The sequence below is a fragment of the Microplitis demolitor genome, chromosome 4 (genome assembly GCF_026212275.2).
Source record: "Microplitis demolitor isolate Queensland-Clemson2020A chromosome 4, iyMicDemo2.1a, whole genome shotgun sequence".
NCBI lineage: Eukaryota > Metazoa > Arthropoda > Insecta > Hymenoptera > Braconidae > Microplitis > Microplitis demolitor.
This window is the reverse complement of record NC_068548.1, coordinates 6,856,136-6,881,645: the sequence shown is the minus strand read 5'-3', so window position 1 is coordinate 6,881,645 and position 25,510 is coordinate 6,856,136. Positions and strand designations below refer to the sequence as shown.

At 27.8% G+C, this 25,510-nt stretch overlaps 4 protein-coding genes across 4 annotated transcripts in view; 3 read left to right on the top strand and 1 right to left on the bottom strand.

Annotated features, from left to right (window-relative positions):
* LOC103570432 (lachesin) overlaps positions 1–10,901 on the top strand; it is a 54,103-nt gene extending 43,202 nt beyond the window's left edge. The window contains exons 4-8 of the mRNA XM_008548172.2: positions 3,703–3,861; positions 5,917–6,033; positions 6,617–6,754; positions 8,073–8,222; positions 10,277–10,901. Coding sequence (XP_008546394.2) covers positions 3,703–3,861; positions 5,917–6,033; positions 6,617–6,754; positions 8,073–8,222; positions 10,277–10,551 — 839 coding nt within the window. The 3' untranslated portion in view covers positions 10,552–10,901. The remainder of the gene's footprint in view (positions 1–3,702; positions 3,862–5,916; positions 6,034–6,616; positions 6,755–8,072; positions 8,223–10,276) is intronic.
* A 4,697-nt stretch (positions 10,902–15,598) lies between these two features.
* Positions 15,599–21,852, top strand: LOC103570433 (synaptonemal complex protein 1). The gene is made up of 8 exons (XM_008548173.1): positions 15,599–16,611; positions 16,683–16,791; positions 17,099–17,791; positions 19,945–20,171; positions 20,240–20,442; positions 20,516–20,784; positions 21,391–21,579; positions 21,652–21,852. The coding sequence occupies exons 1-8, from the start codon at positions 15,716–15,718 to the stop codon at positions 21,727–21,729; spliced, it is 2,664 nt and encodes an 887-aa protein (XP_008546395.1). The 5' UTR covers positions 15,599–15,715; the 3' UTR covers positions 21,730–21,852.
* A 173-nt stretch (positions 21,853–22,025) lies between these two features.
* On the top strand, positions 22,026–23,326 carry LOC103570436 (apolipoprotein D). The gene is made up of 4 exons (XM_008548176.3): positions 22,026–22,232; positions 22,326–22,560; positions 22,960–23,131; positions 23,197–23,326. The coding sequence occupies exons 1-4, from the start codon at positions 22,092–22,094 to the stop codon at positions 23,324–23,326; spliced, it is 678 nt and encodes a 225-aa protein (XP_008546398.3). The 5' UTR covers positions 22,026–22,091.
* Positions 23,314–25,145, bottom strand: LOC103570434 (non-structural maintenance of chromosomes element 3 homolog). Its single transcript, XM_008548174.3, has 4 exons — positions 24,634–25,145; positions 24,476–24,570; positions 24,280–24,405; positions 23,314–23,488 (listed from the first exon to the last, which is right to left on the bottom strand). The coding sequence occupies exons 1-4, from the start codon at positions 25,025–25,027 to the stop codon at positions 23,408–23,410; spliced, it is 696 nt and encodes a 231-aa protein (XP_008546396.1). The 5' UTR covers positions 25,028–25,145; the 3' UTR covers positions 23,314–23,407.
* Positions 25,146–25,510: the final 365 nt, after the last annotated feature.

Sequence of the window (25,510 nt, the reverse complement as noted above, 5' to 3'; positions counted from 1 at the left end):
CCTGCTACTGGAATCGAATTGAAGCTGGATTCAACCTGAACAAGCTTAAGCTTGAAACTGACGTAAAATTTTCAGGCTGTTTTAAAACTGAACAGCCTACCATAGCATTAAAAAGACAGTGAATTTAAGCTGAATAACCTGCAGGTTATTTAGTTCAAAACTAGTTAAAGCTTTGAGCTTATTTTCCAGCTGAATAGACTGCTTCTTAACAAAAATTTGGCTTGAATCGAAACTGAATATCCTGCTAAAGTATCAGAAAACACTGAATTCAAGCTGAACAAGCTGTGAGGCTGTTCAGCTTGAAACTAGCTTGCACTTTGAACTTATTATTAACCTGAATAACCTGCTACTTAATAACTTTTCAAGTATGACTTCAAGCTGAACTTTGATATGACTGTAAAAGTGAATGTATTCTTTCTATCTTATGTACTAAAATGATTGAACATAAAATTAAAAAAAGAATAATATACAATCTGTAATTTTTAATTTAATTAAATATGGTCATATTCAGTCATACGCGGCCATATATTGCCAATGTCCATATGCGACCGTATATAATTCATTTTTCCCGGGCAGTTTAAAAAATATTGAACAACTTCAATCATTTTTATTTTATCCTCGTCTCTAACTTAACGTCGGCCAAATTTCGGCAGGGAATCAAATTTATTATTGTTTTACCCGGGGAACCTAACATTAACCTGAAAAGCCTTAATTTCAAACTATTTTCAATCTTAATTTCAGCCTGATGGTCCTGAAAAGTGGAATATGACGACCATTCAGTCTGAGTTCAGGCTCATTTTATAAAGTAATTTAAATAGCCACTTTTTATTTTTTTCAACTGTTGCCTAGCAGTTTATTCAGTTTGAAATAAAGCTGAAATTTTTCGACTAAGGTTATTCATCGGAAAAAAAATTTAATTAAAAAAATAAAAATAGTCTCCATAATGTGTAATAAATAACGGTAGGGCTGTTTTCAATGTGGTACACGATTAATCTAAAAAAAAGACAACACAAAAGACAATTACTTTTTTTTTTTTTTTTTTTTTTTATCATAGTTGACATTAAAGCCGGTGTGACATGGTCCAATTCGAGATGAATGAATGGCACCCATGCGATAACGTACACACTGTCACTGTACACATTGTGATATGCCTACTAGCTGTGCTAGTGTATTTACTACCAAAATCGAATTGCAATCGTAATAACTTTCCCATGCATCCATAAAACCCATCGCCCATTCTTCAATATTTCTCCACTAATTTAGATTATTTTAATATCACCGCTACATTTACAACTCCCATTTTTTTAAGTGCGCTATTCATTAAATTAAACTTTCATTTTATATATTTTTATTACGCTTTATGACTCCGCTTTGTAGTATAGAAAATTTTTTACTTTTAATTTTATTTAGTACTTGCATTAGAATATATATTTTTTACAATAATTAATTATTCAGATTTATAAGAGAGACAAGATAATAAAATTTTAAACCAAATTAATTTCTGTAAGAATAAGGATTCACTTTATGTAGAAACTTAATCAGACTTTTTTTCTAGGAAATTAAATTTCCTATAAAAAAAGGTTCTTTGTTTTTATTCCTTTTTCCGAAATTCACTTTTCCAAAATTACAAGAATTATAAATATAAGGCGGGGGGGGGGGGGGGGGGGGCAGAATTCTAACCGCCGTGTTTAGGAAAAGATCAGTGATTTCAATCACTGCACAGTAAAAAATATTGTGTATCTGTGTTAAAAAAGGTCCGTGTTAAAATTTTTGTGTTGATTATTTTGTGTCAAATCAACACAATTCTTTGTGTTACTTAAAAATTTTTAATCGATTTACTCTTCAACACTTTAAAAGTGTTACTTACACGGAGAGAATTTTATGCTAAAAGTTCCCATCACACTCGTGCACACAAGTACACACCCGCGGATACTTACCCGCATAAATGTACAGGGGCATGCGCTCACTTACCCCCATGCATTCACACAAACCCTCGCACACATATGTGCACACACGCACACGCAGACTTACCCGCAAACGTTCGCACACGTACCCGCGCATTCGCCCGCACACATGCACCCACAAATTCTTAGTTAAGAATTTTTACAACTTTGAATGGAAATAGTTAATAGGATAATAATCGATATTATCAACATTTATTAAGTGTTACTTTAAAATCAACACAAAAAAGTGTTGAAATTTTAACACAAATTTTGTTGATTTTAACACAATATTTTTTACCGTGTGCTTTTCTCTTTAACTAATGTTAAACTAACGCTGTTAAGATATAGAACCTTCTAAAAATGAATTAGTGAAATTCACTGCGAATCAGTAGATAGTCACTATTTCTGCAGCTATAAGTATACCAGTAATTCAACCAGTGGTATACTCATAGCTGGTTTCCAGTGAATATTCACTAATTCGAAGTCAATTTCACTGATTGATTTTTAGAGAAAAAGGCACACAGAAAAAAAGGAAATCTTGAACCAAAAAATTAATGGGGTTCAATGTTATTGACGGGGTTGCCGCCCTGTCACTGCAACAGGATTTCGTCTTGTTAATGAAACAGGATTTTCATGTGACAGCAAAATGAAAAATCCTGTTGCTCCTACAAAACGTGTCCTGTCGCTGCAACAGGAAAATCCTCTTTCATTAACAAGACAAAATCCTGTTGCAGCGACAGGGCGGCATCCTGTTGCAGCACCTTTTTTTCCGTGCATAAAGAAAATACTTCAATGCTCTTTAGTTGACAATTTTTAGAACTTTAATTTTAATTTTGTTGCATGTTTCTATATCAGAGTATTGAAAAGTACGAGTAAGTGTTTATTCAGTGATTAAGCATTGATTTACTGATTCAGTCGCCCTATTTTTTAAAAATTAATTTTAAGACCTTATTCTATGTAAAAATTGATGAATGAGACTTTTTTTGTAGAAAATTAAATTATCTATAAAAATGCTTCTTATAAATTTATATTTATTTTCACTAGTGTATTCATAATTTAAAAATAAGCTTAGAGGAATATTCAAAAAAGAAAAAAATATATACATCCACACATAAATAAATAAAATCGGCTCTGTAGAAATTATATAAAATGTGTGTATAGAAACTCGAGCATTCAAGCGTGTACGTTCATTTTATATTTTTTTTCGTAACATGTTTTAAAAAATCCCTTAAAAATTAAAAAATCCAGTTTATTGTTTATTGAGTATCGATTGAATATTCAATAACAGTCGAAAATGAAAAGTGTTTACACTCGGTATATCATAGAAAATTAATTGCTCCAGGCGTATATAATACTATATATAGATATATATTAAAGTTCTGTGAGAGGATTGACAGGATTTCAAATATACATAAAATAAAACACCAGCAACAATAAAAATACTACTCTGTTATCGAGTATTTATTATTGAGAATTGTGTTAGCATGAAATTTAAATCGTTTTATCTCTACTCATCCACAAATCATCAACACATCCATCAATACATCTACATTTGCCCATCAACTATTAAATATTTTAGTTTCACTATAAATTCTCGTAAATAGATAATAAACAAAACAATTAATTATACAGCTGTAGAGCAAGAAATTATTTCAGTAATCCAAATACACGGGAACAAAATTAAAAACAAATTAAAAATTCCTCTCAATAAATAATTCATTTATTTAATCAATGTATTGATGATATATTTAATTTTAAGTACCCCCGGATATATTGGACTATCCGACGAGCACGGATATGGTGGTTCGAGAAGGTAGTAATGTAACATTGAGATGCGCTGCAACGGGTACTCCCGAACCGACGGTTACGTGGCGCAGAGAAGCCGGTGGAATGATTACACTATCCAATTGGCATGAAGGTACATTATAGATTTATTTATTTATATTTCACTGTAAAAAATTGGGGGTTAATGGGAAATTTTATTTCAGTTTTAATTCAAACCGTCACTCAGAGTTCCTGAGTTTAAAAGAAAAAATAATTCCTTACATACTAGGGTGGCGCAAAAAACCAACTATTTTTTTTCGAGTCTCTTATAAAAATTTGTTGCTTTACGATGTTGTAAGGAGCCTCTCCAAAAATCAGCTCGATAAAAAATTTTCAAGAGATTGCTCACAAATTTTAAAAATATCAAAAACGATCGAAATTCAACTTTTTTATTTCAAATTTTTTTCTTTCTCGTGGCATCAATTGTTTATATTTGTGAAATCATGACTACGCTCAAAATTTAAATCCAAGATTTGAATAATTAAACCTCGCTCAATAATTTTGAATGTTTCCGAGTGCTGTCTTTTGGACGTTTTCGAGCAACTCTTGAACATTAATAACAAAACTTCTCGATTTTTCACCATCAATCTGCATGACAATGAATAAAAATATAACTCAAGAAATAGAAATAATAAGTTGTTTACATACTTTTTTATTTTTTAATTCAATTTTTAGATTTTTTCGCTTATTCGAAACTTACTAAATTTTATTGTTTAAAACTGTCCAGTATATTTTTGGTTATGCAAAAGTTATATTTTAGTGAAATGACAATAATTGAGTCATAAAAAAATACAACAACTAATTCAAACTATTAGTTACATATTATCAGTTAATATTAAAAATTCTTGAGCGCCGTTCAAATATTTAAATTTTTGGCTGAAATTTTCAGCATAGTCATGATTTTTCAATATAAATTAAAGTTGCCACGAGAAAGAAAAAATTTAGAAATAAAAAATCCGAATTTCAATTATTTTTGATATTTTCAAAATTCGTGAGCGACCTCTGAAAATTTTTTATCGAGCTGATTTTTGGAGTGGATCCTTAAATCATCGTAAGCCAACAAATTTCATGCGAGATCGAAAAAAAAAAAAATAATTGGTTTTTTTTTTGCGCCACCCTATTATATACGGAAAAAATAGAACAAGAAAAATTATAGTTCCAAATAATAATCTAAGGATTTCACTAAATTATCGAGTAAAAAGAAATTTTTAAACTGTATTTCTTAAAAATCATAAGTAGTGTATTGTGTGACAAGGGATGGAAGAAGACGATTTCAAACTAGGGTGAAGTTGGCTGATATTACCCGCAGTCTGAAATAGTGTTTCATCCTGAGTCACACACCATATTTTCCATGATTACTTGCATTGGAGCTTTAAAATTCAGTGTCAGCAGCCAGTAAGAAACAAATTATAACTTCATTATAATTTCAAGCCGATGATGGGGAGAACTGTTAGAGAATGAGAAATCTGTGATTTACAGTCACTTATTAAATAGTTAATAAGACAAAAATATTATTTGCACTCATTTTTTAGTAATTTTATTTAGTTAATTAAAACTGTCACTTAAAAAATGAAATGAGCAAACTGAAGTGACAAGTAAACAAATGAAAGTGATAAGGCTGCAAATAAACATTAAATATAACTAATACCGGGCAGAAACAATTGTGTTTCTTCCCAAGGGCAGAAACACGCATGTTTCCGCACGCTATATAAATGTATTTGTGAATTGCGAATTCGCTAGCAGTTGTTTGCAACATTGGCTTGAAATTAGCTTGTTTCGACTGGCTGTAGAGACACTAAAACTTAAGTTTCGATGCTGGTACCATGAAAATAATATTTACACACTCGGCTTCGCCTCGGCCAACAATTACATGTGATCTGAGATATTTCTTACTTTACTTCCCTAGATGTGTAATATACTATTAATTAGTACTCCTAAAAAATTTTTTCTCACCCTAAGAAAATTTTTTTTTCTGTGTATATAAAACTGTAATTTATATTCTTTTTTTGCGAGTAGAATTCTAGATTTAATTTGCATGCACTCCGAAATTTTTTACAGTGAATTTAAATGGAAATAGTCATTCATTTACTTACAATATATATATATATATATATATACGCGGGTATAAATATTGCAGTACCTGTTCTAGAGGGTCCGGAACTAACATTGACACGAGTAACTCGTCTGCACATGGGTCCGTACCTATGTATTGCTTCCAATGGTGTACCACCATCTGTTAGTAAACGAATAGTCCTCATCGTTCATTGTAAGTATATATAAATTGCTCGTTCAACTTTAAACCATTAATTTTTATTGTTTTTTAAATTATAAAATTTATTTTATAAATTTTTCTATTAAAACGAAAATTCAACTCAATTTCGATAAATCGATTTATTTTAAACTACATAATTCGTCATACATTTTTTTATATCAATTTCACTTTATTATAAAAATGGGGCATAATGGATCTTTCTTTTTTTAACTCTTCCATTTTGCCCCGTAGGTTTCTTCGTACAAAAAAAAAAATCTGAATGCATATTTTGGTTCCTTTTTCACAATCGATTATTATAGACTTTGATATATCGGAAAAAAAATATAATTTAAATTTACTACAAAAAAACTGACTTTTATTCCGTTAAATACTCAAGCCTTTCTCATGAGATTCTATTGTTCATAAAAAAAAAAAAAATAAAATAAAATAAAAAAAATAAAGAACACTTGACTCGGTATTTAAATATTAATTATTCAACTCCAGCATTTAATATTAACGCTATTGTATAATTTAACAAAACATGAATTATTTATTCGTTCTAATAAAAAAGTAATAATAATAATATTAAATAAAATAGTTGCGCCAATGATTTGGATTGAAAACCAACTAATAGGAGCTTACGAAGGCCAAATGCTAGTTCTTGAATGCCACAGTGAGGCTTATCCGCGGCCTATTGTCTACTGGACGCGACCTAACAACGAAACAATAGTAAACGGTAAGTTTTAACAAACTTTGTATAATATTGTCAACATTTAATAAATACTTTCATTTGTAATTAAGTCTTTGGGTACAACTTTGTAAGCCGCTTTATTACGAACCGCAGGGACAAGGGGTAAAAGATACAGCGGGTGGTAAAGTGAGAAGGGGAAGGGGTGGAGAAATAGAGGAAAGGGCTATTTGTTAAATACATGTAGTATAGCTGTAGACTTGTCAAGCTTTTGCTTTATATAAAGTTAAGTAAAATGAATAATTTTCCTTATGCTCACATTGCGCATTGCCACCGGGTAACTCTAAACGCTACCGCAGGAGCAGAAGCTGAAGCTGATATAATATCTGCGAATAAACTTGCAGTAACCGACGTTTAATGAAGTAGTTTATGAAGTTGTTAAAAAAAGACATTTATCATCAACAACTTTTTATTTTATCTTTATTACTCTGTACCGTCCGCACAAATGGGTTTATATTTTTTTATTTATAGATTCGGTTATTTAAATTTAAATTACGCGATTATTATTAATAATATGAAAAAAGTTTATGAGACTAAATTTTTAAAAAAATTTATTATCTATAAAATTTTTTATTAAATTTATAAATTCATTACTTTATATTTAAATTACAAGTAAACTGTTAAACTTATGAAAAAAACTTAAGAATACTTTTTTGTAGATAATTAAATTTTCTATAAAAAAAGTCTCTATAAATTTTTTTGTAACTTTGATAGTTAACGAGTTATTTTTATTTTAAAAAATTAAAAATATTAGAGATAGTTAACAAAATAATATTTATTTGTATATTAATAGTATGAGTGTAAATGTAGCAGACATCAGACAAATTTAAAATTATGAATAATTTAAAAAGTAATATTTATAAAAAATGCACTTATTAATTTAAAAATTTTTTAAATGCGCATTTTTTAAAATTTTATTTTATTAATTATTTACTCTATTTATTAATAATTTAAACTTGTCTGATATCTGCTACATTCACATTCATAAAAATAATGAAAATAAAAAATAAAATACTCATATATTTAAATAATTTCTAATCAAAGCTTTGAGTTTAAATTATATATTACTTATAATTCAAAGTTAACTATCGTTACAATCCCATTTAGCGGTCTAAGACTTAGTTGACGTACATCAAAATTATGTTTTTAACGAGAACGTACTTTTGTAATTACGCTATAAAATAAAGTCATAAATTAACCTCATTTTTATAGTATTTAAATAAAAAAGAAAAAAAAAGTATATCGTTAAATATTAAATTACAAGATTTACATTTTTTAATTTACAAAAAATTTTTTTTTCTCACAGATAATAATTATAAATCAGAAGTAACTGCAGACGGTTATGAGACGACGATGAAACTGATTATTAAAAATGTACGGATTCAAGATTTTGGTTCATTTCGTTGTATTGCAACCAATTCATTAGGAGAAAATGATGGCAGAATTAAAATTTACAGTGAGTATTTATTTTTAGCAAAACTACTCGGGGAGAATTATCTAATAAATTTTACTCGTTAATTGTGAGTAAAATTGGGTCTAGATGAATAATTACTCTTCCGTTCCTAAATAGTGTTCAATTGTAGGTAAAAAAAACTCAATTTCGAGTAATTTCTAAATAAAAAATAAAACAAAAGGAATCAATTTTTATTCTTTGCGTATTTATTTAATTTTTAGCCCAGGTTTACTCCAAATTGTAGGTTAAATTTTATCAAAAAATTTTCTCTGTGTAGGGGTAAAACGGACACCAAAAAAATGAATCAAATTTATTTAGAAAAAAAAATTCCAACACGATTTTTTTTCAAAATTTAATTTGATGATTTTTGAAATTAAAAAAAAAATGAAAATTCTGAGATGAAAGTAAAGTTGTGTTCATTTACTAGTAGCCGAGGTCATTTAATTTAGAGAATGTTTCAGCATGTGAAACATATATAGAGTAAATCGATGGGAGAAAAACCAACGCGACTTCTGTCCGATGACAGCCCTCGTAATTTTCCAATATCAATTTTGTCATACAACCGTTTTAATATTCTTTTTTTAATAATATTTTTTAATTTTTCTTGTTGTTGATAGTCAAACGAACCCAATAGTATCCATGTCTTCCAATTAACGTCATTAAATAATTAACTATTTTAATTGTCGAAAATAAAAAAAAAATAAAAGAAATAATAATAATAATGATAAATTTAATTATTTTCTCAACGGATCTCATTATTACTTCCTGAGGACTGCACTAGTCCATTATAAGCTCAAGATCTATTACAATGGAAAATTAATTTTACTTTTGTCATTTATATCTTTTGTCTTATATTCAAAAGTAGAAATCTATTACTCTGTTGAAATGTTATGGATATCTATAGAATACAACTGTCGAGTCCACGTAAATTTGCTATAATCAATTATACAGTGACATCAATATGTCAGTCTAAATTAAGGTTAAATATTTAAGTCTAAATTATGTTTTACTAGATTTATCCATCGACTAAAATGTTAAAATTTATTTTTTATTAATCGATCAATTTTTTTTTTTTCAATCGATATGCCAGAGTCTAAAAAAATAAAGTCTACAGAGATCAAGGCAGATCTCATCTTTTGAAGGATCTTCAAAGATTTGTGGAAATTTGCGGAAATTATTAGAGATCTCCGATAATCTTTGTAGCCCTACCTGTCTGAAAATAACATATATGGTCGAAATATAGACAAATTTCAAAAAATATATGTGGCCAATTAAACAATTGTTTCTGACACATATTTTTTTTTGTTTTATATTAAAAAATATAATATTTATCATATACGAGTCCTTATATGTTTAACATATATGAAATATATATTTCTATCATATATGAAAAATTTATTTATATTGTGTATACACCGAATAAAATATATGCTTAAATATAACAACGAAAATTTATGGTGCCATATATAATATAAATCATATGCTACCATTTATTTCATTTCTTATAAAAAATTTATATTTTTTTGAATATAAAAAAAAATATATCGATACAATATATTATAAGGTACATTTAGATGTATGTATAGCTCAATATAAAAAACATATAAGTTACATGGAATACATATATTTACTACTGTATATAATTTTATATTAAATCAGCAAAAATCTCTATATGATTGTTTATAATATAAAATATAATATATTATATATTTTTTTGTTGCAAAATATATGATTTTATATATTTTAACCATATATTGTTTTTTTCTCGGTAAATCTTCATAAATTTAGATCTATTTAGATAAATCTCTATTGATATTTTTGTGAATTCTCGGAAAATCTGTTGAGATCGTATGAGATCTTTTGAAATTTATATGGATCTAAAATAATTAAAGATTCAAGATCATTGATCTAGAGATCTATTCCAAATTTTAGATCTACATGAATCTAAATTTTTTTTTCCTGATTGTTTGGAATCTCTTTGGCTATGGTTTAAAAAAAGAAAACGTTAAAATAAATTGACTAAAAATAATAAAAATGAATCGTTAAATTATTTTCAGAAATAGGAAAACCATCAACGTCACGTAATACAAATTCACGTCGTGATTCTAAAAAATGGAACATTGATAACAATAAAAAGAGCAAAGACGAATTAATGTTTAAAGAAATGATGGAAGAGCTGGAAGAGGAAAGTGATAACGAAGAAAATTTAAGCAATTCAAAATCGTCTACATCAGCCTGTGGTTTACAATGCTGCGGTTATCTTGATGCGCTTACTGTCGTCGTCATGCTTTTAACTATTTTACCAAGATTTACAACAACCACCTTGTCGTAGGTTCTCCACTAGACGGTTTGTCTGCTGTCTCGAATCTAGATACTACAATCTGTCTTTCACCCAACACCCATCACCCATCGCTACACCCCCAGCTAAAATACTCACACACTTACACATCCACGGACATCATTAAACTTGTGTAAGTTAATGCCAATAACATTTTATGTCAACAGAGCATCAGTTTAATTAAATTTTAAGGTCTTTAAGTACCGACTATTTTTACTCGCGAAAATAAAACGACATTGAGTTTATACGATTAACAACAGTCGACTTTTTAACGACAAAAATCTCATTTATTTTTATCAATATAAATATAAAAATATATATTTTTATTATTTATTATATAAATACCCTGTCTTCCAAAATGCTGAATAAAAATAAAAATATTAAATTCTTTCCTCTTTTTTTATTTTTAATCGGTAGCTTTTAAATCCCCCCCCCTCCCCTCCCACCGAGTCTTTTTAATTAATTAATTTCGAAAATATTTCATGACCTCTTTAAATTTAAAATTAAAATAACAGCTTGAATATAAAAAAAATATATAAAATGTATATAAATAAATTTATAAGAAATTGAATTTCCTGTAAAATAAGTTGTTATAAATTTTTACGTAAACTCAATAGTTAATCAATCACTTTAATTAGAAAAATAATTTTCAAAGAGAGTAAATATTTGGATAAAAAAAAACTGAAACGAAAATAATTTAAAAGCTACCATTAATAACATAATTATTTTGTGCTAGATATAACGTTCTATAGAGCGATTTGTAATATAAATTTATACATCTATATAATTGAGCAACTATATAATCTAGAATAAAATGATGATGTAAAGAATTATTTAAGCCGAGGGATAGAACAGCTATGTCCGTATTTTTTTTTTCTGAGATTAGCATCACTATACAGTATATTGATATCATCACACGTTCATTACAGTCAATACACTCTCGATTTCACGACAAGTAACTTGCGCTCATCCGCCACAGTAATAGACAGTTATAAATAATAAATATGATAGAAAAAAAAAATATTAAGCTTGAGTTATATGTTACATTCAATACCTATAGACAGCTGTTCTAATTTCTCGCGCTATGTAAATAAATTAAAACCATATTTAAATACTAAGAAAAAAAAATTTAATATATATGTATATATGTGTGAAATGTGTGAATAGTATGAATCAAATAACTTTTTAAAATTTTAATTCTTTATTGGTTTTTAAATTATTTGATTAGGAATCGAATATTTGGTTCGAAATTGACAAATAAATTTTCATCAAAATTGTAAAAAATTTAATACAATATTTCAGATTTTTTGAGTAATTTGAAAATACACGAATATTTTGAATACAAATGAATGAATTTTGATTTCGCATTATTTGCATATAAGCAAATAATGCGAAATATTTATAAATATATAGAGGGAAGTAGGGTAAAATGCAGTATCATTTTTCAGCCAAAAATTATTGTTCTATTGAATTTTTTCCATAAATTATCAAAATTAATTTTAATGACTGGTTATTTATTTTACCCAATTGTTTTTAATTTTAATACAAAATTTTTAAATTTGTTACGAGTAGGTGATTTTGAAATAAATAGTTAACTAAAAAAATTTTTTTTTGTCGAAATGTTAAAATGGCCCCACTACTTGGGGTCATCAATTTACTCAATTCTTTTCTCTACAAAGACTATAAGGTAAGAGACCCAGTACCCGGTTAGGGAACTATTACCCGATCACTCTTGTATTTGTATATCTATATTTACTAAGTTTTACTAAATATAGACATTAGAGTGGTCGTCAAAAATTAAAGTTTCTCGGGCGCCCCTTAAAAAGCTTCTTTTTAGTGAAAAAATACCCGGGAAATTTGGTTTTTTCTTTTTAAGTAAAAAGAACACGTGCCTCAGGACGATCAAAGTTCATTTATCAAAACAATCATGGTTTTTCTAATATCTCATGAAATATGCAAATTAAAGGAAAAAATTATGGGAAGAATTTTGTAGGAAATTAAATTTTCAACAAAAAAGGTCATATTAATTTATTTTATAAAATATGTATTTATGAAGATATTTTTAAAAAAATTTTTTTAGGTCTTATCAATTGGGTTCAAGTCTTACAAATGCTAAAAACTTTTTTTTTTAAATATAGACAACATGTAACTCGTAACATATCAATCATTAATGCTTGTTATAGTTTCTATATACTTAGAAAAATGTTATTTTCAGCATTTATAATCCTTAAAACGCTCTATTCATAAGATCTAAAATATGTTTTTTTAAAATATCTTCATAAAAACACATTTTACAAAAAAAATGAATATGACCTTTTTTGTCAAGAATTTAATTTCCTACAAAATTGTTCTAATGATATTTTCCTTTAATTTGCATATTTCATGAGATATTTAAAAAAACCGCGATGATATCGAAAAATGAACTTTGATCGTCCTGAGGCACGTGTTCCTTTTACTTAAAAAGAAAAAACCAAATTCCCCAGGTATTTTTTCACTAAAAAGAAGCTGTTTATGGGACGTCTGAGAAAATTTAATTTTTAACGACCACCCTAATAGATACACTAGTCCATGGAGTGATCGAGTACTAGTTCCTTGATCGGGTACTAGGTCTTTTACCTCAGATAAAAATTTACAAAAAAAATACAATTGGCCCTACTCTCTTATATGTATACATTTATGCTTGTGTACATTTGTAAAAATATATGTTTGCTAATTAAAAAAAAAATTATTTTGTGAACGCATGTTGTTTTGGATGATTTGTACGTTAATTATATAAGTGGTGGAATGTATTATAATAATAATTATCATTATTGTGATTTTAATTGTAATGGTATATGGTTTGAATTGATAGACTAAGCCTCAGGGAGTTGTAAATACGTTATAAATGTTTAAATAATCAATTATTTATTTTCAGTAAATAATTAATTAAGTGTGTCCTTGTTCATGTAAATAATAATAATACTAATAGGGTGTTTATGTCTAGTGGATTTCATTTGTATGATTAAATTAATTGTAAATAAATTAAATGTCAAAATCATATTTTTGCTTATTTTTTTGAAAGTCATTTGAGTCAGATTTAACAATAGTTCAAAGTGATCAGTAAATTGTTTTTTTTTTATAAAATTACGTATTTGCTGGTTGAGATAAATTTTATATGAGTGTGATTGTAGCAAACATCAGACAAATTTAAAACTATAAATAAATAGAGTAAATAATTTAAAAAATAATATTTATAAAAAATGCACTTATTAATTTCAAAATTTTTTAAATGCGCATTTTTAAAAATTATATTTCATTAATTATTTACTCTATTTATTAATAATTTAAAATTTTTTTGATATCTGCTATTTTCACACTCATAATTTTATTCAAAATTTGAATTCAGAAATCAATAAAACGATAAATATAAATCATTAAAAAAAAAGTTCAGCTCAAGATACAAAAAATTTTGTTTTCAACTTCGTTTAAAAAAAAAAATAATTAAAATTTTAAATCATGTAGATTTCCAAACTGAAGAAAGACATCTTTTAAATAAATATAAAATTAAACTTAAAACAATTAATTAAATTAAAAAACTTTTATTTGAAAACTCACCAAATCCAATCCTAGATCTTCAGAAATTATTTAAATGGACACAACAAAAGAAATTAATTAAATTTTAAGTCACAATTATTATTCACTCACTCACTAAAAATAATTTCACTCTTTACAAAATTTTTAAATAAAAAAATTCAAATGAAACTCAAGATGGCGGCACATTCACTTGGTATTGGAAAAAAATTTTTAACCGAAAAAATTATCATTATTATTATTAATTACTGTATTTATTATTAAATTAATTTAAAATACACACACGATTGAAATAATTAATTGTAACTTTTTTTTGGCAAGACAATCTCAAGATGTTTTATTAAACCGCGACTTAAAAATAAAATTAAATGTTCAACAAACTAGAGGAATTTTATCAAAATTAATTGCTCAAAGTATTCAAAGTACTGATGAAAATAAGTTGAGTAATTAATTAATTGTTAAGTTTGTCAGATATAAAGAAAAAAAAAAATGACGAAATTTGTCAGGTAACAGAAGCTCAATTTGAGACAGAAAATAATATTTATCATTATTAATTTTGATTGACAATTGTAATTATTATCCCAAAGAGATAATCGATAGTTATTTTAATTATTTGGATTGTAATTTGATCGATGGAAAAAGTATTGACAGAATGAAAGTTAATTAAATACGAATGACAATTTGAGACGTCTGGCCCTAAAACGGTTACGCCGCCATCTTGGCGATAGCCCGCGCTACAAATAGTTCAAGAACGCGCATGCGCAAATATATGTTTACGCATGCGCTGCTTTAATTCATATGCGCGAAATTTAAAATTACTGATAACCCGCACAATTTGTTTATGTAAAAAAATTTATAAAAAATTTCTCTTCACTTCTACTTATTTGCGAAATGACGGGAAAAAAATTTATGAGTGTGAATGTAGCAGACATCAGACAAATTTAAAATTATAAATAAATAGAGTAAATAATTTTTAACTTGTCTGATGTCTGCTGCATTTACACATGATAGTAAAGTTAGCGGATATCTAACAATTTTTAAAATTTCGAAATAATAAATTAAAATGTTTATAAAATCAAAAGAAAAAAAAGCATGTTTCGAAAATTTAAAATTTAGTTCATGCATATTTCTTCATTTTATTATATTAATTATTTAATTTTTTTATATGTAATTAAAAAATTGTCGTATGTCTGCTACATTTATACTCATCATTCACACTCATAAAAAATTATCAATATTAATTTTCTGGGCACTATTAAAGTTAGCGCGGGAACCACCATTAAATTTAAAAAATGCCCATTGGTCAATTTTCCGCTGATCAATTGACGTCAATCGTCTAAAAATAATTAGACAAAATTTCTCTACCTTACATCACTAAGTATACCTATATACTTTGAGTTGAAAAAATTTTCGCGGTAAAAAAACAACGCGCGCGGGCATTTTAATGCGCATGCGCGTTAACCTGAAAAAAGTACCTCCAAACAAACAACACATCCAATTTCTAACCAAACAAAGTGTAAATAGTAAAATAATCTTCAGGTATGTTTATAAAAATAATAATGATACAATAATAATATCTATTATTATTATGAGTGATTCGGATGATACTGATATCTTACTACTGATACCTCCGGATTTATTCACCGTCGCCTCGTCTCAGTCTGATGACAGTTTGGTGGACTACCAGCATCAACGTAATTTAAATAACTCAACAGTTGTCTCAGAATTGCTGGAGCACGTCCAGTCTCTGGAAGATCGGATAAGTGCAATTGAAGTTAAAGATATCAGTCTGGATCGATCGGCTTACGAACTGGCTCCAGCAGAGCTTCGTATTTCCGGAGCTGGAGCTGGAGCTGGAACTGGTGCTGGAAGTTTCAGTGCCAATACTTTGTCCAGTGATTTTTTAAATGAAAAAAATAATTCAGATACTAAATCATCTTCGAGTTTTCCAGTGACTCGTAAAAATTATTATAATTTACATACTCCAGTTTCCAGTATTTCTACACCAACTAATTCTCCAATTAAAAAATATGATGAAATAAAATTTAATAAAAACTATAGAGTTAATGGAGCTGGAATTGGAGCTGAAGCAGGAATTTGTGTAACTAATGGAGCTGAAGTTAAAAATGAAATTAATGGAGTGACTGGAATTTCTGGAGCCACTGGAACTAGAAATGGAACTGTAACTGGAGTTGATGGATTTGGAATTAAAAATTTATCATTTTCATCTTTAGGAATTAAAAATAATAATAATGATGATAATTTACCAGGTTTATTATCATTAAATACTTCAAGAGATAAAATAGAATCACCTAGAAATAAATTTGAATACCCGATGTCCATAATGGAGAGAACAAAACTCTGGGAGTCAAAAAAATCACTCAATACAAGTACTCCAAAAAAATCAGTTGATTTTAACAACAAGTCTGGAGAGGGACATGACAGGGCTGACTTTTTTTTTGATAAAAATAAAAAGGATGATTGGTAATTTATTTTTTGTTCCTTTTTATTTAGTTTTCTTGAAATAATTTTTAAAAATGGATTTTTTTTACAAGGAAGTCGCAGCCTTTGTTGTCGTTGACGGATTTTTGGACGCCAGACCCCACGAAGAGTCAAGACGAAATTCTGAGGATCAGGTTGGAAGAAGAGAAATTTCGTCGGGAGGTAAATTGTTATTATTATTGGCTAAGGTTATAGGAAAATTAAAAACAAACGAGACTATGGGATCAACCGGTAAATTTCCGTTAATTTGAGTACCCACATCGATATATTTCGATCAAGTACAAAAGTCATATTTTTTATATATTACTAATATCAGTTAAATTGATAAGTGATATTGTATTTAAAATATAGGCTTGTGGGTACTTATTTTACGCGAAATTATATCAGCTAGTAAAATATGACATTCATATATTTTTAAAAAATTTTTTGTTCGATAAATCACAAAAAGTTATATATTTATTTTTTCCAGCATTGCGAACAAATGATCCAGGAATTACAAAAAAGGTTACTAGAGCAACAGGAAAAAATAGCAGTAGCAATACGAGTGGATAAAGACAAAAGTGACATCATAACAAAGTTCCAGGATGTCTGGAATAAATTTAGAGTCCGGTGGGATGATTTGGAGTCAGAGCACAGTCAGCTGCAGTCTCATGTTCAGGAACTAATGGCCAAACACCAGCAGGAAGTAGAGAGTCTCAATTCAAAATTGAATTATAAAGACGAAGAATTGAAACAGACTGAAAATCTTCTAAGGGATTCAGAAAAAAAATGTGAGAGTACAGTAAAAGATAAATTAAATCTTCTAGAAGAACATGCTAGTGAGTTAGAAAAATATAAATCACTCGTTCAAGCTGCTGATCAACGTTGCGACGATTTAAAAAGCGATTTTGATAAATCGAAAGATTTGAACGAGCAGCTGGAACAGACGGTAAAAAATCTGCAGCAAGAGTTGCACAGAGAACGTCTAAAGAATACAGAAGTACGCAGTGAAATGTCTGTGGTACACAAGGCATTGGACACTTGTGAAGCTGAGCTTATGGTTCTGAGGCAGGAGAAGGAAAATTTGCTGTTAAAGTTGAAAGAAGAAGAGAATCGGGTCAGCATATTGGAGAAAAATAAAATGATGCTACTGGAAGATGTTAATGATACTAAAAAATCTGAGGTAATGAACATTCAAATGTGTTATTATTTTTTAAGGCTTGTGTTAGATGGAAAATGGCCTAGAATGTTGAGTTGAAAAGATAATTTCCGTTAGTTTAAGTACCAATGTCGATAGGTTTAGATGGGAAAATTGAGATCTTCGTGAAAAATTTTTTTTAAATAAAAAAATTGATAGTGCCATGACGTAGAGGAGACTGTGGCGAGTTAAAAGAGTACCCACATCAATATACAGTCCACGTCACTTGGATAGCCTCACCTATTTTTTTTCAATAACTGATTCTTTACTCGCTGATATATAAAATTATCTGTATGTTTTATATTACTTAATTAAGACAAAACAAAATATGTTGTTAGTGTTCGAAAAACAAAGCGAGAATATCATGAGGGGGACATGCCACTGGTCGGCAGTTCGTCACATGGATAACCTCAGTCAAATTTATTGCGCAAAGGAATTAATTTGTTTCATTTTCGTATTATTATGTTTCAATATTATAGCGAGGTGAATAAATTAAAATCGATTTAAAACACCGAAATTGGTGACTATATAAAATAGGGCGCAATAAAATGTTAAGTATTGAAGAAATTAATAAAATTAATTTTTTACTTAATCAAAATTTTTTCCCATCTTGAAATCGCTAGAAGAGTGAATTGAAGTGCTAAAGTCATGAATAATTTCGTGTAAAACAATGAAAACTACTGAAAAAATTATAAAGGTCGAAAGAAATTCGCAACAACGCCAAGGGAACGTCGAATGATAATTTGCGCGGCATTTAATTCCATTAAGACTGTGAGGCAAATAGCGGGAGAAGTTGAAACAGCAGCATCTATTTCAACTGTGACAAGAGTGATAAGACGGGCAAAGCATCTAAAGAGAAAGAAATTGAAGAAAAAATCGGCTTTGAATCAAAAACACATATTAGCACGACTTTTATTTGCAAAATAACACATGGGTTGGATAGATAAATGGCTACAAGTAATTTTTTCAGATGAGATAAAATTTAATTTAGATGGGCCTGATGTATGTAACTATTACTTTTATGATCTGCGGGAGGAAGAAAAAATTTTGATTAAGAATCAGATATTGAAAAAAATAGGTGAGGATATCCAAGTGCCGCGGACTGTATTTTGCAAATAAAAGTCGTGCTAATATGTGTTTTTGATTCAAAGCCGATTTTTTCTTCAATTTCTTTCTCTTTAGATGCTTTGCCCGTCTTATCACTCTTGTCACAGTTGAAATAGATGCTGCTGTTCCAACTTCTCCCGCTATTTGCCTCACAGTCTTAATGGAATTAAATGCCGCGCAAATTATCATTCGACGTTCCCTTGGCGTTGTTGCGAATTTCTTTCGACCTTTATAATTTTTTCAGTAGTTTTCATTGTTTTACACGAAATTATTCATGACTTTAGCACTTCAATTCACTCTTCTAGCGATTTCAAGATGGGAAAAAATTTTGATTAAGTAAAAAATTAATTTTATTAATTTCTTCAATACTTAACATTTTATTGCGCCCTATTTTATATAGTCACCAATTTCGGTGTTTTAAATCGATTTTAATTTATTCACCTCGCTATAATATTGAAACATAATAATACGAAAATGAAACAAATTAATTCCTTTGCGCAATAAATTTGACTGAGGTTATCCATGTGACGAACTGCCGACCAGTGGCATGTCCCCCTCATGATATTCTCGCTTTGTTTTTCGAACACTAACAACATATTTTGTTTTGTCTTAATTAAGTAATATAAAACATACAGATAATTTTATATATCAGCGAGTAAAGAATCAGTTATTGAAAAAAAATAGGTGAGGCTATCCAAGTGACGTGGACTGTATTTGGATCAAGTATAGAAGTCATATTTTATAAATAATTTATATCCATTACATTAATAAATGATCATGTATTTAAAGAAGACTTGTGGGTTCTCATTTGACGCGGAATTACATCAACTACAAGAATATAACATTTATATATTTTAAAAAAATTTTGTTTTACCAAATAATTAAAAGTACTATTTTATCCCTATAAAATAAAATAATTAATATTTAGCCATAATATAGTCTTGTGGGTACTCATTTGACGTGGAATTATATCAAGTACAAGAATTTTATAATCATATATTAAAAAAAAAAACTGATTGTTTTTATACTAGAGTCTTGTGAGGGAGGAAATGAAGGCTCTGATAGCGCAGCAAGAATTGAAGAAAACTGAACTACGTGAAATGTATCAGAAACAAGTAGACGATGTGGTAAATACTAAATTAAAGGAATTTGAAGCTCAGTTGGACGCCGCTGAATTAAATTTTCAATTGGAGCTCGAATCTAAGCAACGGGCCATCGCTGAATGCGCCGCGAGGAAGATCAAAAGTATTATTGACAAGTAAGTATTTTGTTAATTAACGAATTAGTTTTAAAATTAACATGTTAACACTTTTTTTTTTTTTACAGGCATCAATTGGAAATAAATTTAATTGAAGAGAAACATAAAGAAGAAAAACGTTTGTGTGAAATTCGACTTTCCCAGACTAATAAAAAGGCGCAGGCTTATGAAACTCAATTGACGGCGTATCATAATGCCAAATCGCGACTTGCTGAACAATTACATTCACTTATGGAGAAACAATATCATCAAGCGTTACATATTTTGACAAGTAAATAAAATTTAAAAAATTTTTTCTTTTTCTGAAAACATTTTTTTTTTATTAGAAAATTTTATTTCTCTAGCTGGCAATACTGAGACATTCCAATTACCACGTCATGATAAATCAGTTGATTTATTAAATTTAATGAGTAGCTCGAATTTCAATACCACGACGTACTTGGAGCCTGTAAAATTAAATTCTAAAGAAAAAGATAAAGAAAAGGAAAAGGAAAAAACGAAGAGGGATTACACTGAGAAAGACTATGATGAGTCTGTTGCCACTTATTGTAATTCGAGTGACGATTTACAACCGCGGCAAAGTGATGACGATTTAAAAAAATATATAAAAATGGTAAATTTTATTTTTTTCATTTGAAATGCCTGTAATTACTAAACTATTAAGTTGAGGTGAAAAATGATAAAGACTTTTTTTGTAGAGAATTAAATATTCTATCTAAAATGCTCTGTTCATTTTTCCATAAAATCGATAGCTAACTTATAATTTTAAGTTAAAGTTATTTAGCCATTTACAAAACTAATCAAAATCTCTCTTAAACTATTGGATTTGCGATAATATGGATAGGAACCTTTTTTATAGGAAATTAAATTTCCTATAAAAAAGGTCCTCTCGCGAATTGATATCTCTGTTAGTTCGCTCTAAATTTTAATTTAAAGTTCAATAAGTTCAGATACTATGTAAATTTTGATCTCATTTGTACTTTTAATTAAAATTTCAACTAAACTATTGAATTTACGATAAAATTGATCAGAGACTTTTCTGTAGGAAATTCAATTTACTATAAAAAAAGGTCCTTATTCGCGAGTAGATATCTCTATTAGTTTGCTCTTAATTTTGCAAATAAAAATTTGCATAATTGCAAATAAAAAAATTATTTATTTTAAAAAAAGAACAAAATTTTACATATTATTTATAGATTATTTATTGATTAAATTACAGATACTGCACATGCAACCCACCCAATCATTAGACAATAATGTTACTGATAACAATAAATCATCTTCGCCGTTGGTATGTCGCGAAGTACCAAAAAAATATTATTTGAAAGCCGATAGTTCAAAAAATAATTCATCTGAAGAATTATATCCGATAAAATCTATCGAGGACATCAGTACTACAATTAATACTGTAATTATTTAATAAATTAATTAACCAATTAAATAATAAACGAAAATTTTAATTTATAAATTTATTTTTCAGGAATATTTCACTCTAGATAAAAATAAATTTCGGACTCCCGGGCGTAGTCAAGAAAAAATAAAACCGCCTTGGAAATAATTAATTAAGTAATTAATTAATAACTCAAGTACAAAATGACTGAATCAATGTCTTTTATAACAGTAATAATTATTATTTTTTTATATAATTAAATAATGATTAATAAAATTTTTTAAATATCAATTTTCATTATTTATTTATTTTTTTAAATTAATTTTTAATTATTAATTAAATAAGCTTTATTTTAATAAATAGCTTTTAATAGATGAGTAAAAAAAATATAAATAGATTCAAACGGACATCCGGCAGATAAATTTTATCTGATTAAATATTCAGTTTCTGTTTTCATTTTTAAGTACAAGAGTTATTTGAAATTAACTGCAGTTATAGTTAATAAATAATAAATTTTTAATACTAGAAAAATGAATTTAATTAGTGGAAATAATTTGTCAATTAGTTTAGTGTTAATAATAAACATAAGTTGTGTTTTTTTGTGGAAAATAGAAGATGATAAATTTAAATGTCCGCAAGTACGGGAAATTAAAAATTTTGATATTAATCAGGTATGTTAATTATAATATTTATTAATTAATAATTAAGTGAAATGAAGTGAAAAATGTTTAGAGATTTTAATTTAAGGAAAAAATAAAATTTAGTTTTTAGGGTCATGGTACATAGTTCAGTACTACGCAAGTTCTGAGGAAGCGTTGTCGTACAAATGTATGCGAGCTGAATTTTCTTTGTCAAAGGAAAATCAAAATGAAGTTACTATGAATTTTACTTACAATTTTATCGACGATCCTCTCAATGAAATGATTGTTGGAAACATCACGTGGAAAATTCCACTGCAACATGACTCCTTAGCTCATTGGGTCCACGCTGAATTTCCATGTAATTTAAATTACTTAAAAACTATCAAGTTTATGTAAAAAGTCAAAAGAGCCTTTTTTGTGGAGAATTCAATTTCCTATAAAAAAGGTTTTAATCATTTTTCTTATATAATCAATAGTTCACTTAGAATTTAAATTTAAAGATCTCAAGTTCGGGTTCTGTGGAAAGTTTGATCTCATTTGTAGTTTTAATTAAAATTTTAATCCAACTATTGAACTTACGATAAAATTGATAAAAACCTTTTTTATAGGGAATTAAATTTCCTATAAAAAAGGCCCTTATCCGCGAATTGATATCTCCAATACTTTGCCTATAATTCTAATTACAAACAAAAAATTTTTATTGTAATTTTAGTTAAAAGTTTATTTATTTAGTAATTTTATAAATTTTAAAAAATAGATGAAGAAGTTTACAACACTTATGTACTAGACTCGGATTATAAATCATGGGCATTATTATTACATTGCGCTGAAAAAAATAAGAGTCCCCGTTACTTGTCAAGTTTTATAATGAGCCGGAAAAAAAGTATTGGCAATAATGTAATTTCATATTTACGCGACAAATTAACTCGGTAAGTATTCAAAATAATATTTATGTATTTTATTAATATATTTATTAATGTAACTACTGTTTTAGGTATTATATTAACTTAGAGTATGTTTTTCCAATGGAACAAAAGGACTGCAAATTATATGACGGGGATGCGCTGATGATATCTCCATACTTGGCTGCCAAGAAAGCTTACAATAAACGTCATCCTTTATAACTTATTATTATTATAATTATTAATTAACAGTCTTTATAATGTATAAAAATATATTCTATATTTGAGAAATAAATGTTATTTTTATTCTTGTAATGCTGAACGCTGGTGACTTTTCATGGCCTTGTACTGCTCGGCAAAATTTTCTATCGGGCGGTTGTAAATCTGTAGATTAAAATTTTTGTAATTAGCATACAAAGTATTGACTTAGGTACAAAATCATGAGGAACTTTATTGTAGAGAATTTCCTATAAAAAAGGTCCTTATCGGCGAATCGATATCTTCAATATTTGATCCACAATTAAAATTGAAAGACCCAAAGAAAGATTTTCTGTTAAAGTTTGAACAAAATTTTCATTCTAAATACTAAAAATTGCAATTACATGTAAACTATCAAATTTACATGGAAAGTAATAATAAACTTTATTTAGAGAATTAAATTTCCTATAAAAAAGGTCTTTATCCGCGAATCGATATCTCCAATATTTGACCCACAATTTAAAGATAAAAAAAACTCGTCTTTTAAAGCTTAAATAAAACTTTCATTTCAGATACTTAAAATTACAATTACATGTAAACTATCCAATTTACATGAAAAGTCATAAGAAACTTTTTTGTAAAGAATTGAATTTCCTATAAAAAAGGTTCTTATCCGCGAGTCGATATCTTCAATACTTGACTCACAATTCAAATTCAAAAGTACAAAAAAAAAATTGTCTACTCTAATTTAACTAAAATTCTAATACCGAATATTTAAAATAGCAATTACATGTAAAATATAAAATTTACATAAAAATTCATAAGGACCTTTTTTATAGAGAATTCAATTTCCTTACAAAAATTCTTCATAAATTTTTCTCTAAACCTAACCCTTCTCAAGATATGGTCTCTCTACCAAATATCATCCCAGCTCTTACTAAAATTACTGAGATAAAAATTAATTATTAATTAATTACCTTAGAAACAAATTTTAATACTGAACGTCTGTCAACTTCTTCATTAGCGCGTGGTCCCCATTCATACCAAACAGCATCAGTTTCCCTGTCCTTGGTCTTAGCCAAATACAATTGTTTAACAAATTTCTACAAAAATAATAAAAGCATATAAAAAAAATTAAATAAATAAAAAATCATTACTTAAAATTTGAATTACATCGCTAATTAATTCCTTGACATTTCCAAAGTACGGATGACAACTATTGTGCTCGCTGATAATGTTCATGTTTGTAAAGAAATCCCAGATCTCATCTAAGAAGAAAAAATTTAATAAAATCCTCAGTAAAAATAAAAATTAATTAATTATTTAATTACCTTCAACAATTATCGCATGCTCACTGTTTTCAGCGCACATAAAAATAAACCCAAGTACCAAAAAAATAAGCGTCTGTTCTGCTAACTCACGTGGAGAACTCATAGACTTCAAATATTTATTAACAAACAAATTTGATGTAAAATATTGAGCTCCCGCGACATGAATTAAATTATAACCATATATATTTCGTAATTTAATTTTTACGTTATTGATAACTGACCTAAAATGATCGGCATGTTTACCTAATGCGTATTTTTTTATGTCAGTTGTTTTTACTGCGTACTTTTTACGGCTTTTTTCTAACAAATATTTCAAAACTCGATTTGACAGATGGTCCAAATTTTCTACCGGAGCTTGAGATGCCGCCTGACGTCGACGTACTCTTTGAGACATTTTTTTTTATATTTATTTATTAATTATAGTAATTAATAATTGATAAAGATATCAAATTTGTTGGTTATGTGTCAAATTTATGTAAACAAATTTGGCGCCATATGAGAGATCCGAACGGAAATGTAGCCAACGCAACAAATGCAAGGAAATTTGAAAGGAAACTTGGACTATATAACAAAATATGAATATTCAAAATTCAATAGCTTATATATTACATCGAAATAAAAAATATTATTGTTATAAAATATACTTTATTTATAGTTTTGTGTATCATAATTCGAAAATTCCGCCGTTTTTCTTTCAATTCAATACTATTTTCGTAAAAACAGCGACTAATCGCTTGACGTCACTTATGTCTAATAAAGTTTACATAGTAATTTAGTGAAAAATATTTTTAAAGTTTATAATCTTTAGCTACTAAAAATTGAAAACTATTTTGGTAGACAATAACTAATGACATTCTAGACATTCTAGTTGGATAGT

Excerpts from the sequence above, each read along its gene's own strand:
- LOC103570433 (XM_008548173.1), top strand. The coding sequence starts at position 15,716 with ATGAGTGATTCGGATGATACTGATATCTTACTACTGATACCTCCGGAT. Across the intron at positions 16,612-16,682 it reads AAAAATAAAAAGGATGATTG|GAAGTCGCAGCCTTTGTTGT; the intron begins GTAATTTATTTT and ends TTTTTTTACAAG. Across the intron at positions 16,792-17,098 it reads AAGAGAAATTTCGTCGGGAG|CATTGCGAACAAATGATCCA; the intron begins GTAAATTGTTAT and ends TATTTTTTCCAG.
- LOC103570436 (XM_008548176.3), top strand. The coding sequence starts at position 22,092 with ATGAATTTAATTAGTGGAAATAATTTGTCAATTAGTTTAGTGTTAATA. Across the intron at positions 22,561-22,959 it reads GGTCCACGCTGAATTTCCAT|ATGAAGAAGTTTACAACACT; the intron begins GTAATTTAAATT and ends TTTAAAAAATAG. Across the intron at positions 23,132-23,196 it reads TTACGCGACAAATTAACTCG|GTATTATATTAACTTAGAGT; the intron begins GTAAGTATTCAA and ends CTACTGTTTTAG.
- LOC103570434 (XM_008548174.3), bottom strand. The coding sequence starts at position 25,027 with ATGTCTCAAAGAGTACGTCGACGTCAGGCGGCATCTCAAGCTCCGGTA. Across the intron at positions 24,571-24,633 it reads GCATGCGATAATTGTTGAAG|ATGAGATCTGGGATTTCTTT; the intron begins GTAATTAAATAA and ends TTTTCTTCTTAG. Across the intron at positions 24,406-24,475 it reads TCAAGGAATTAATTAGCGAT|AAATTTGTTAAACAATTGTA; the intron begins GTAATTCAAATT and ends TTATTTTTGTAG.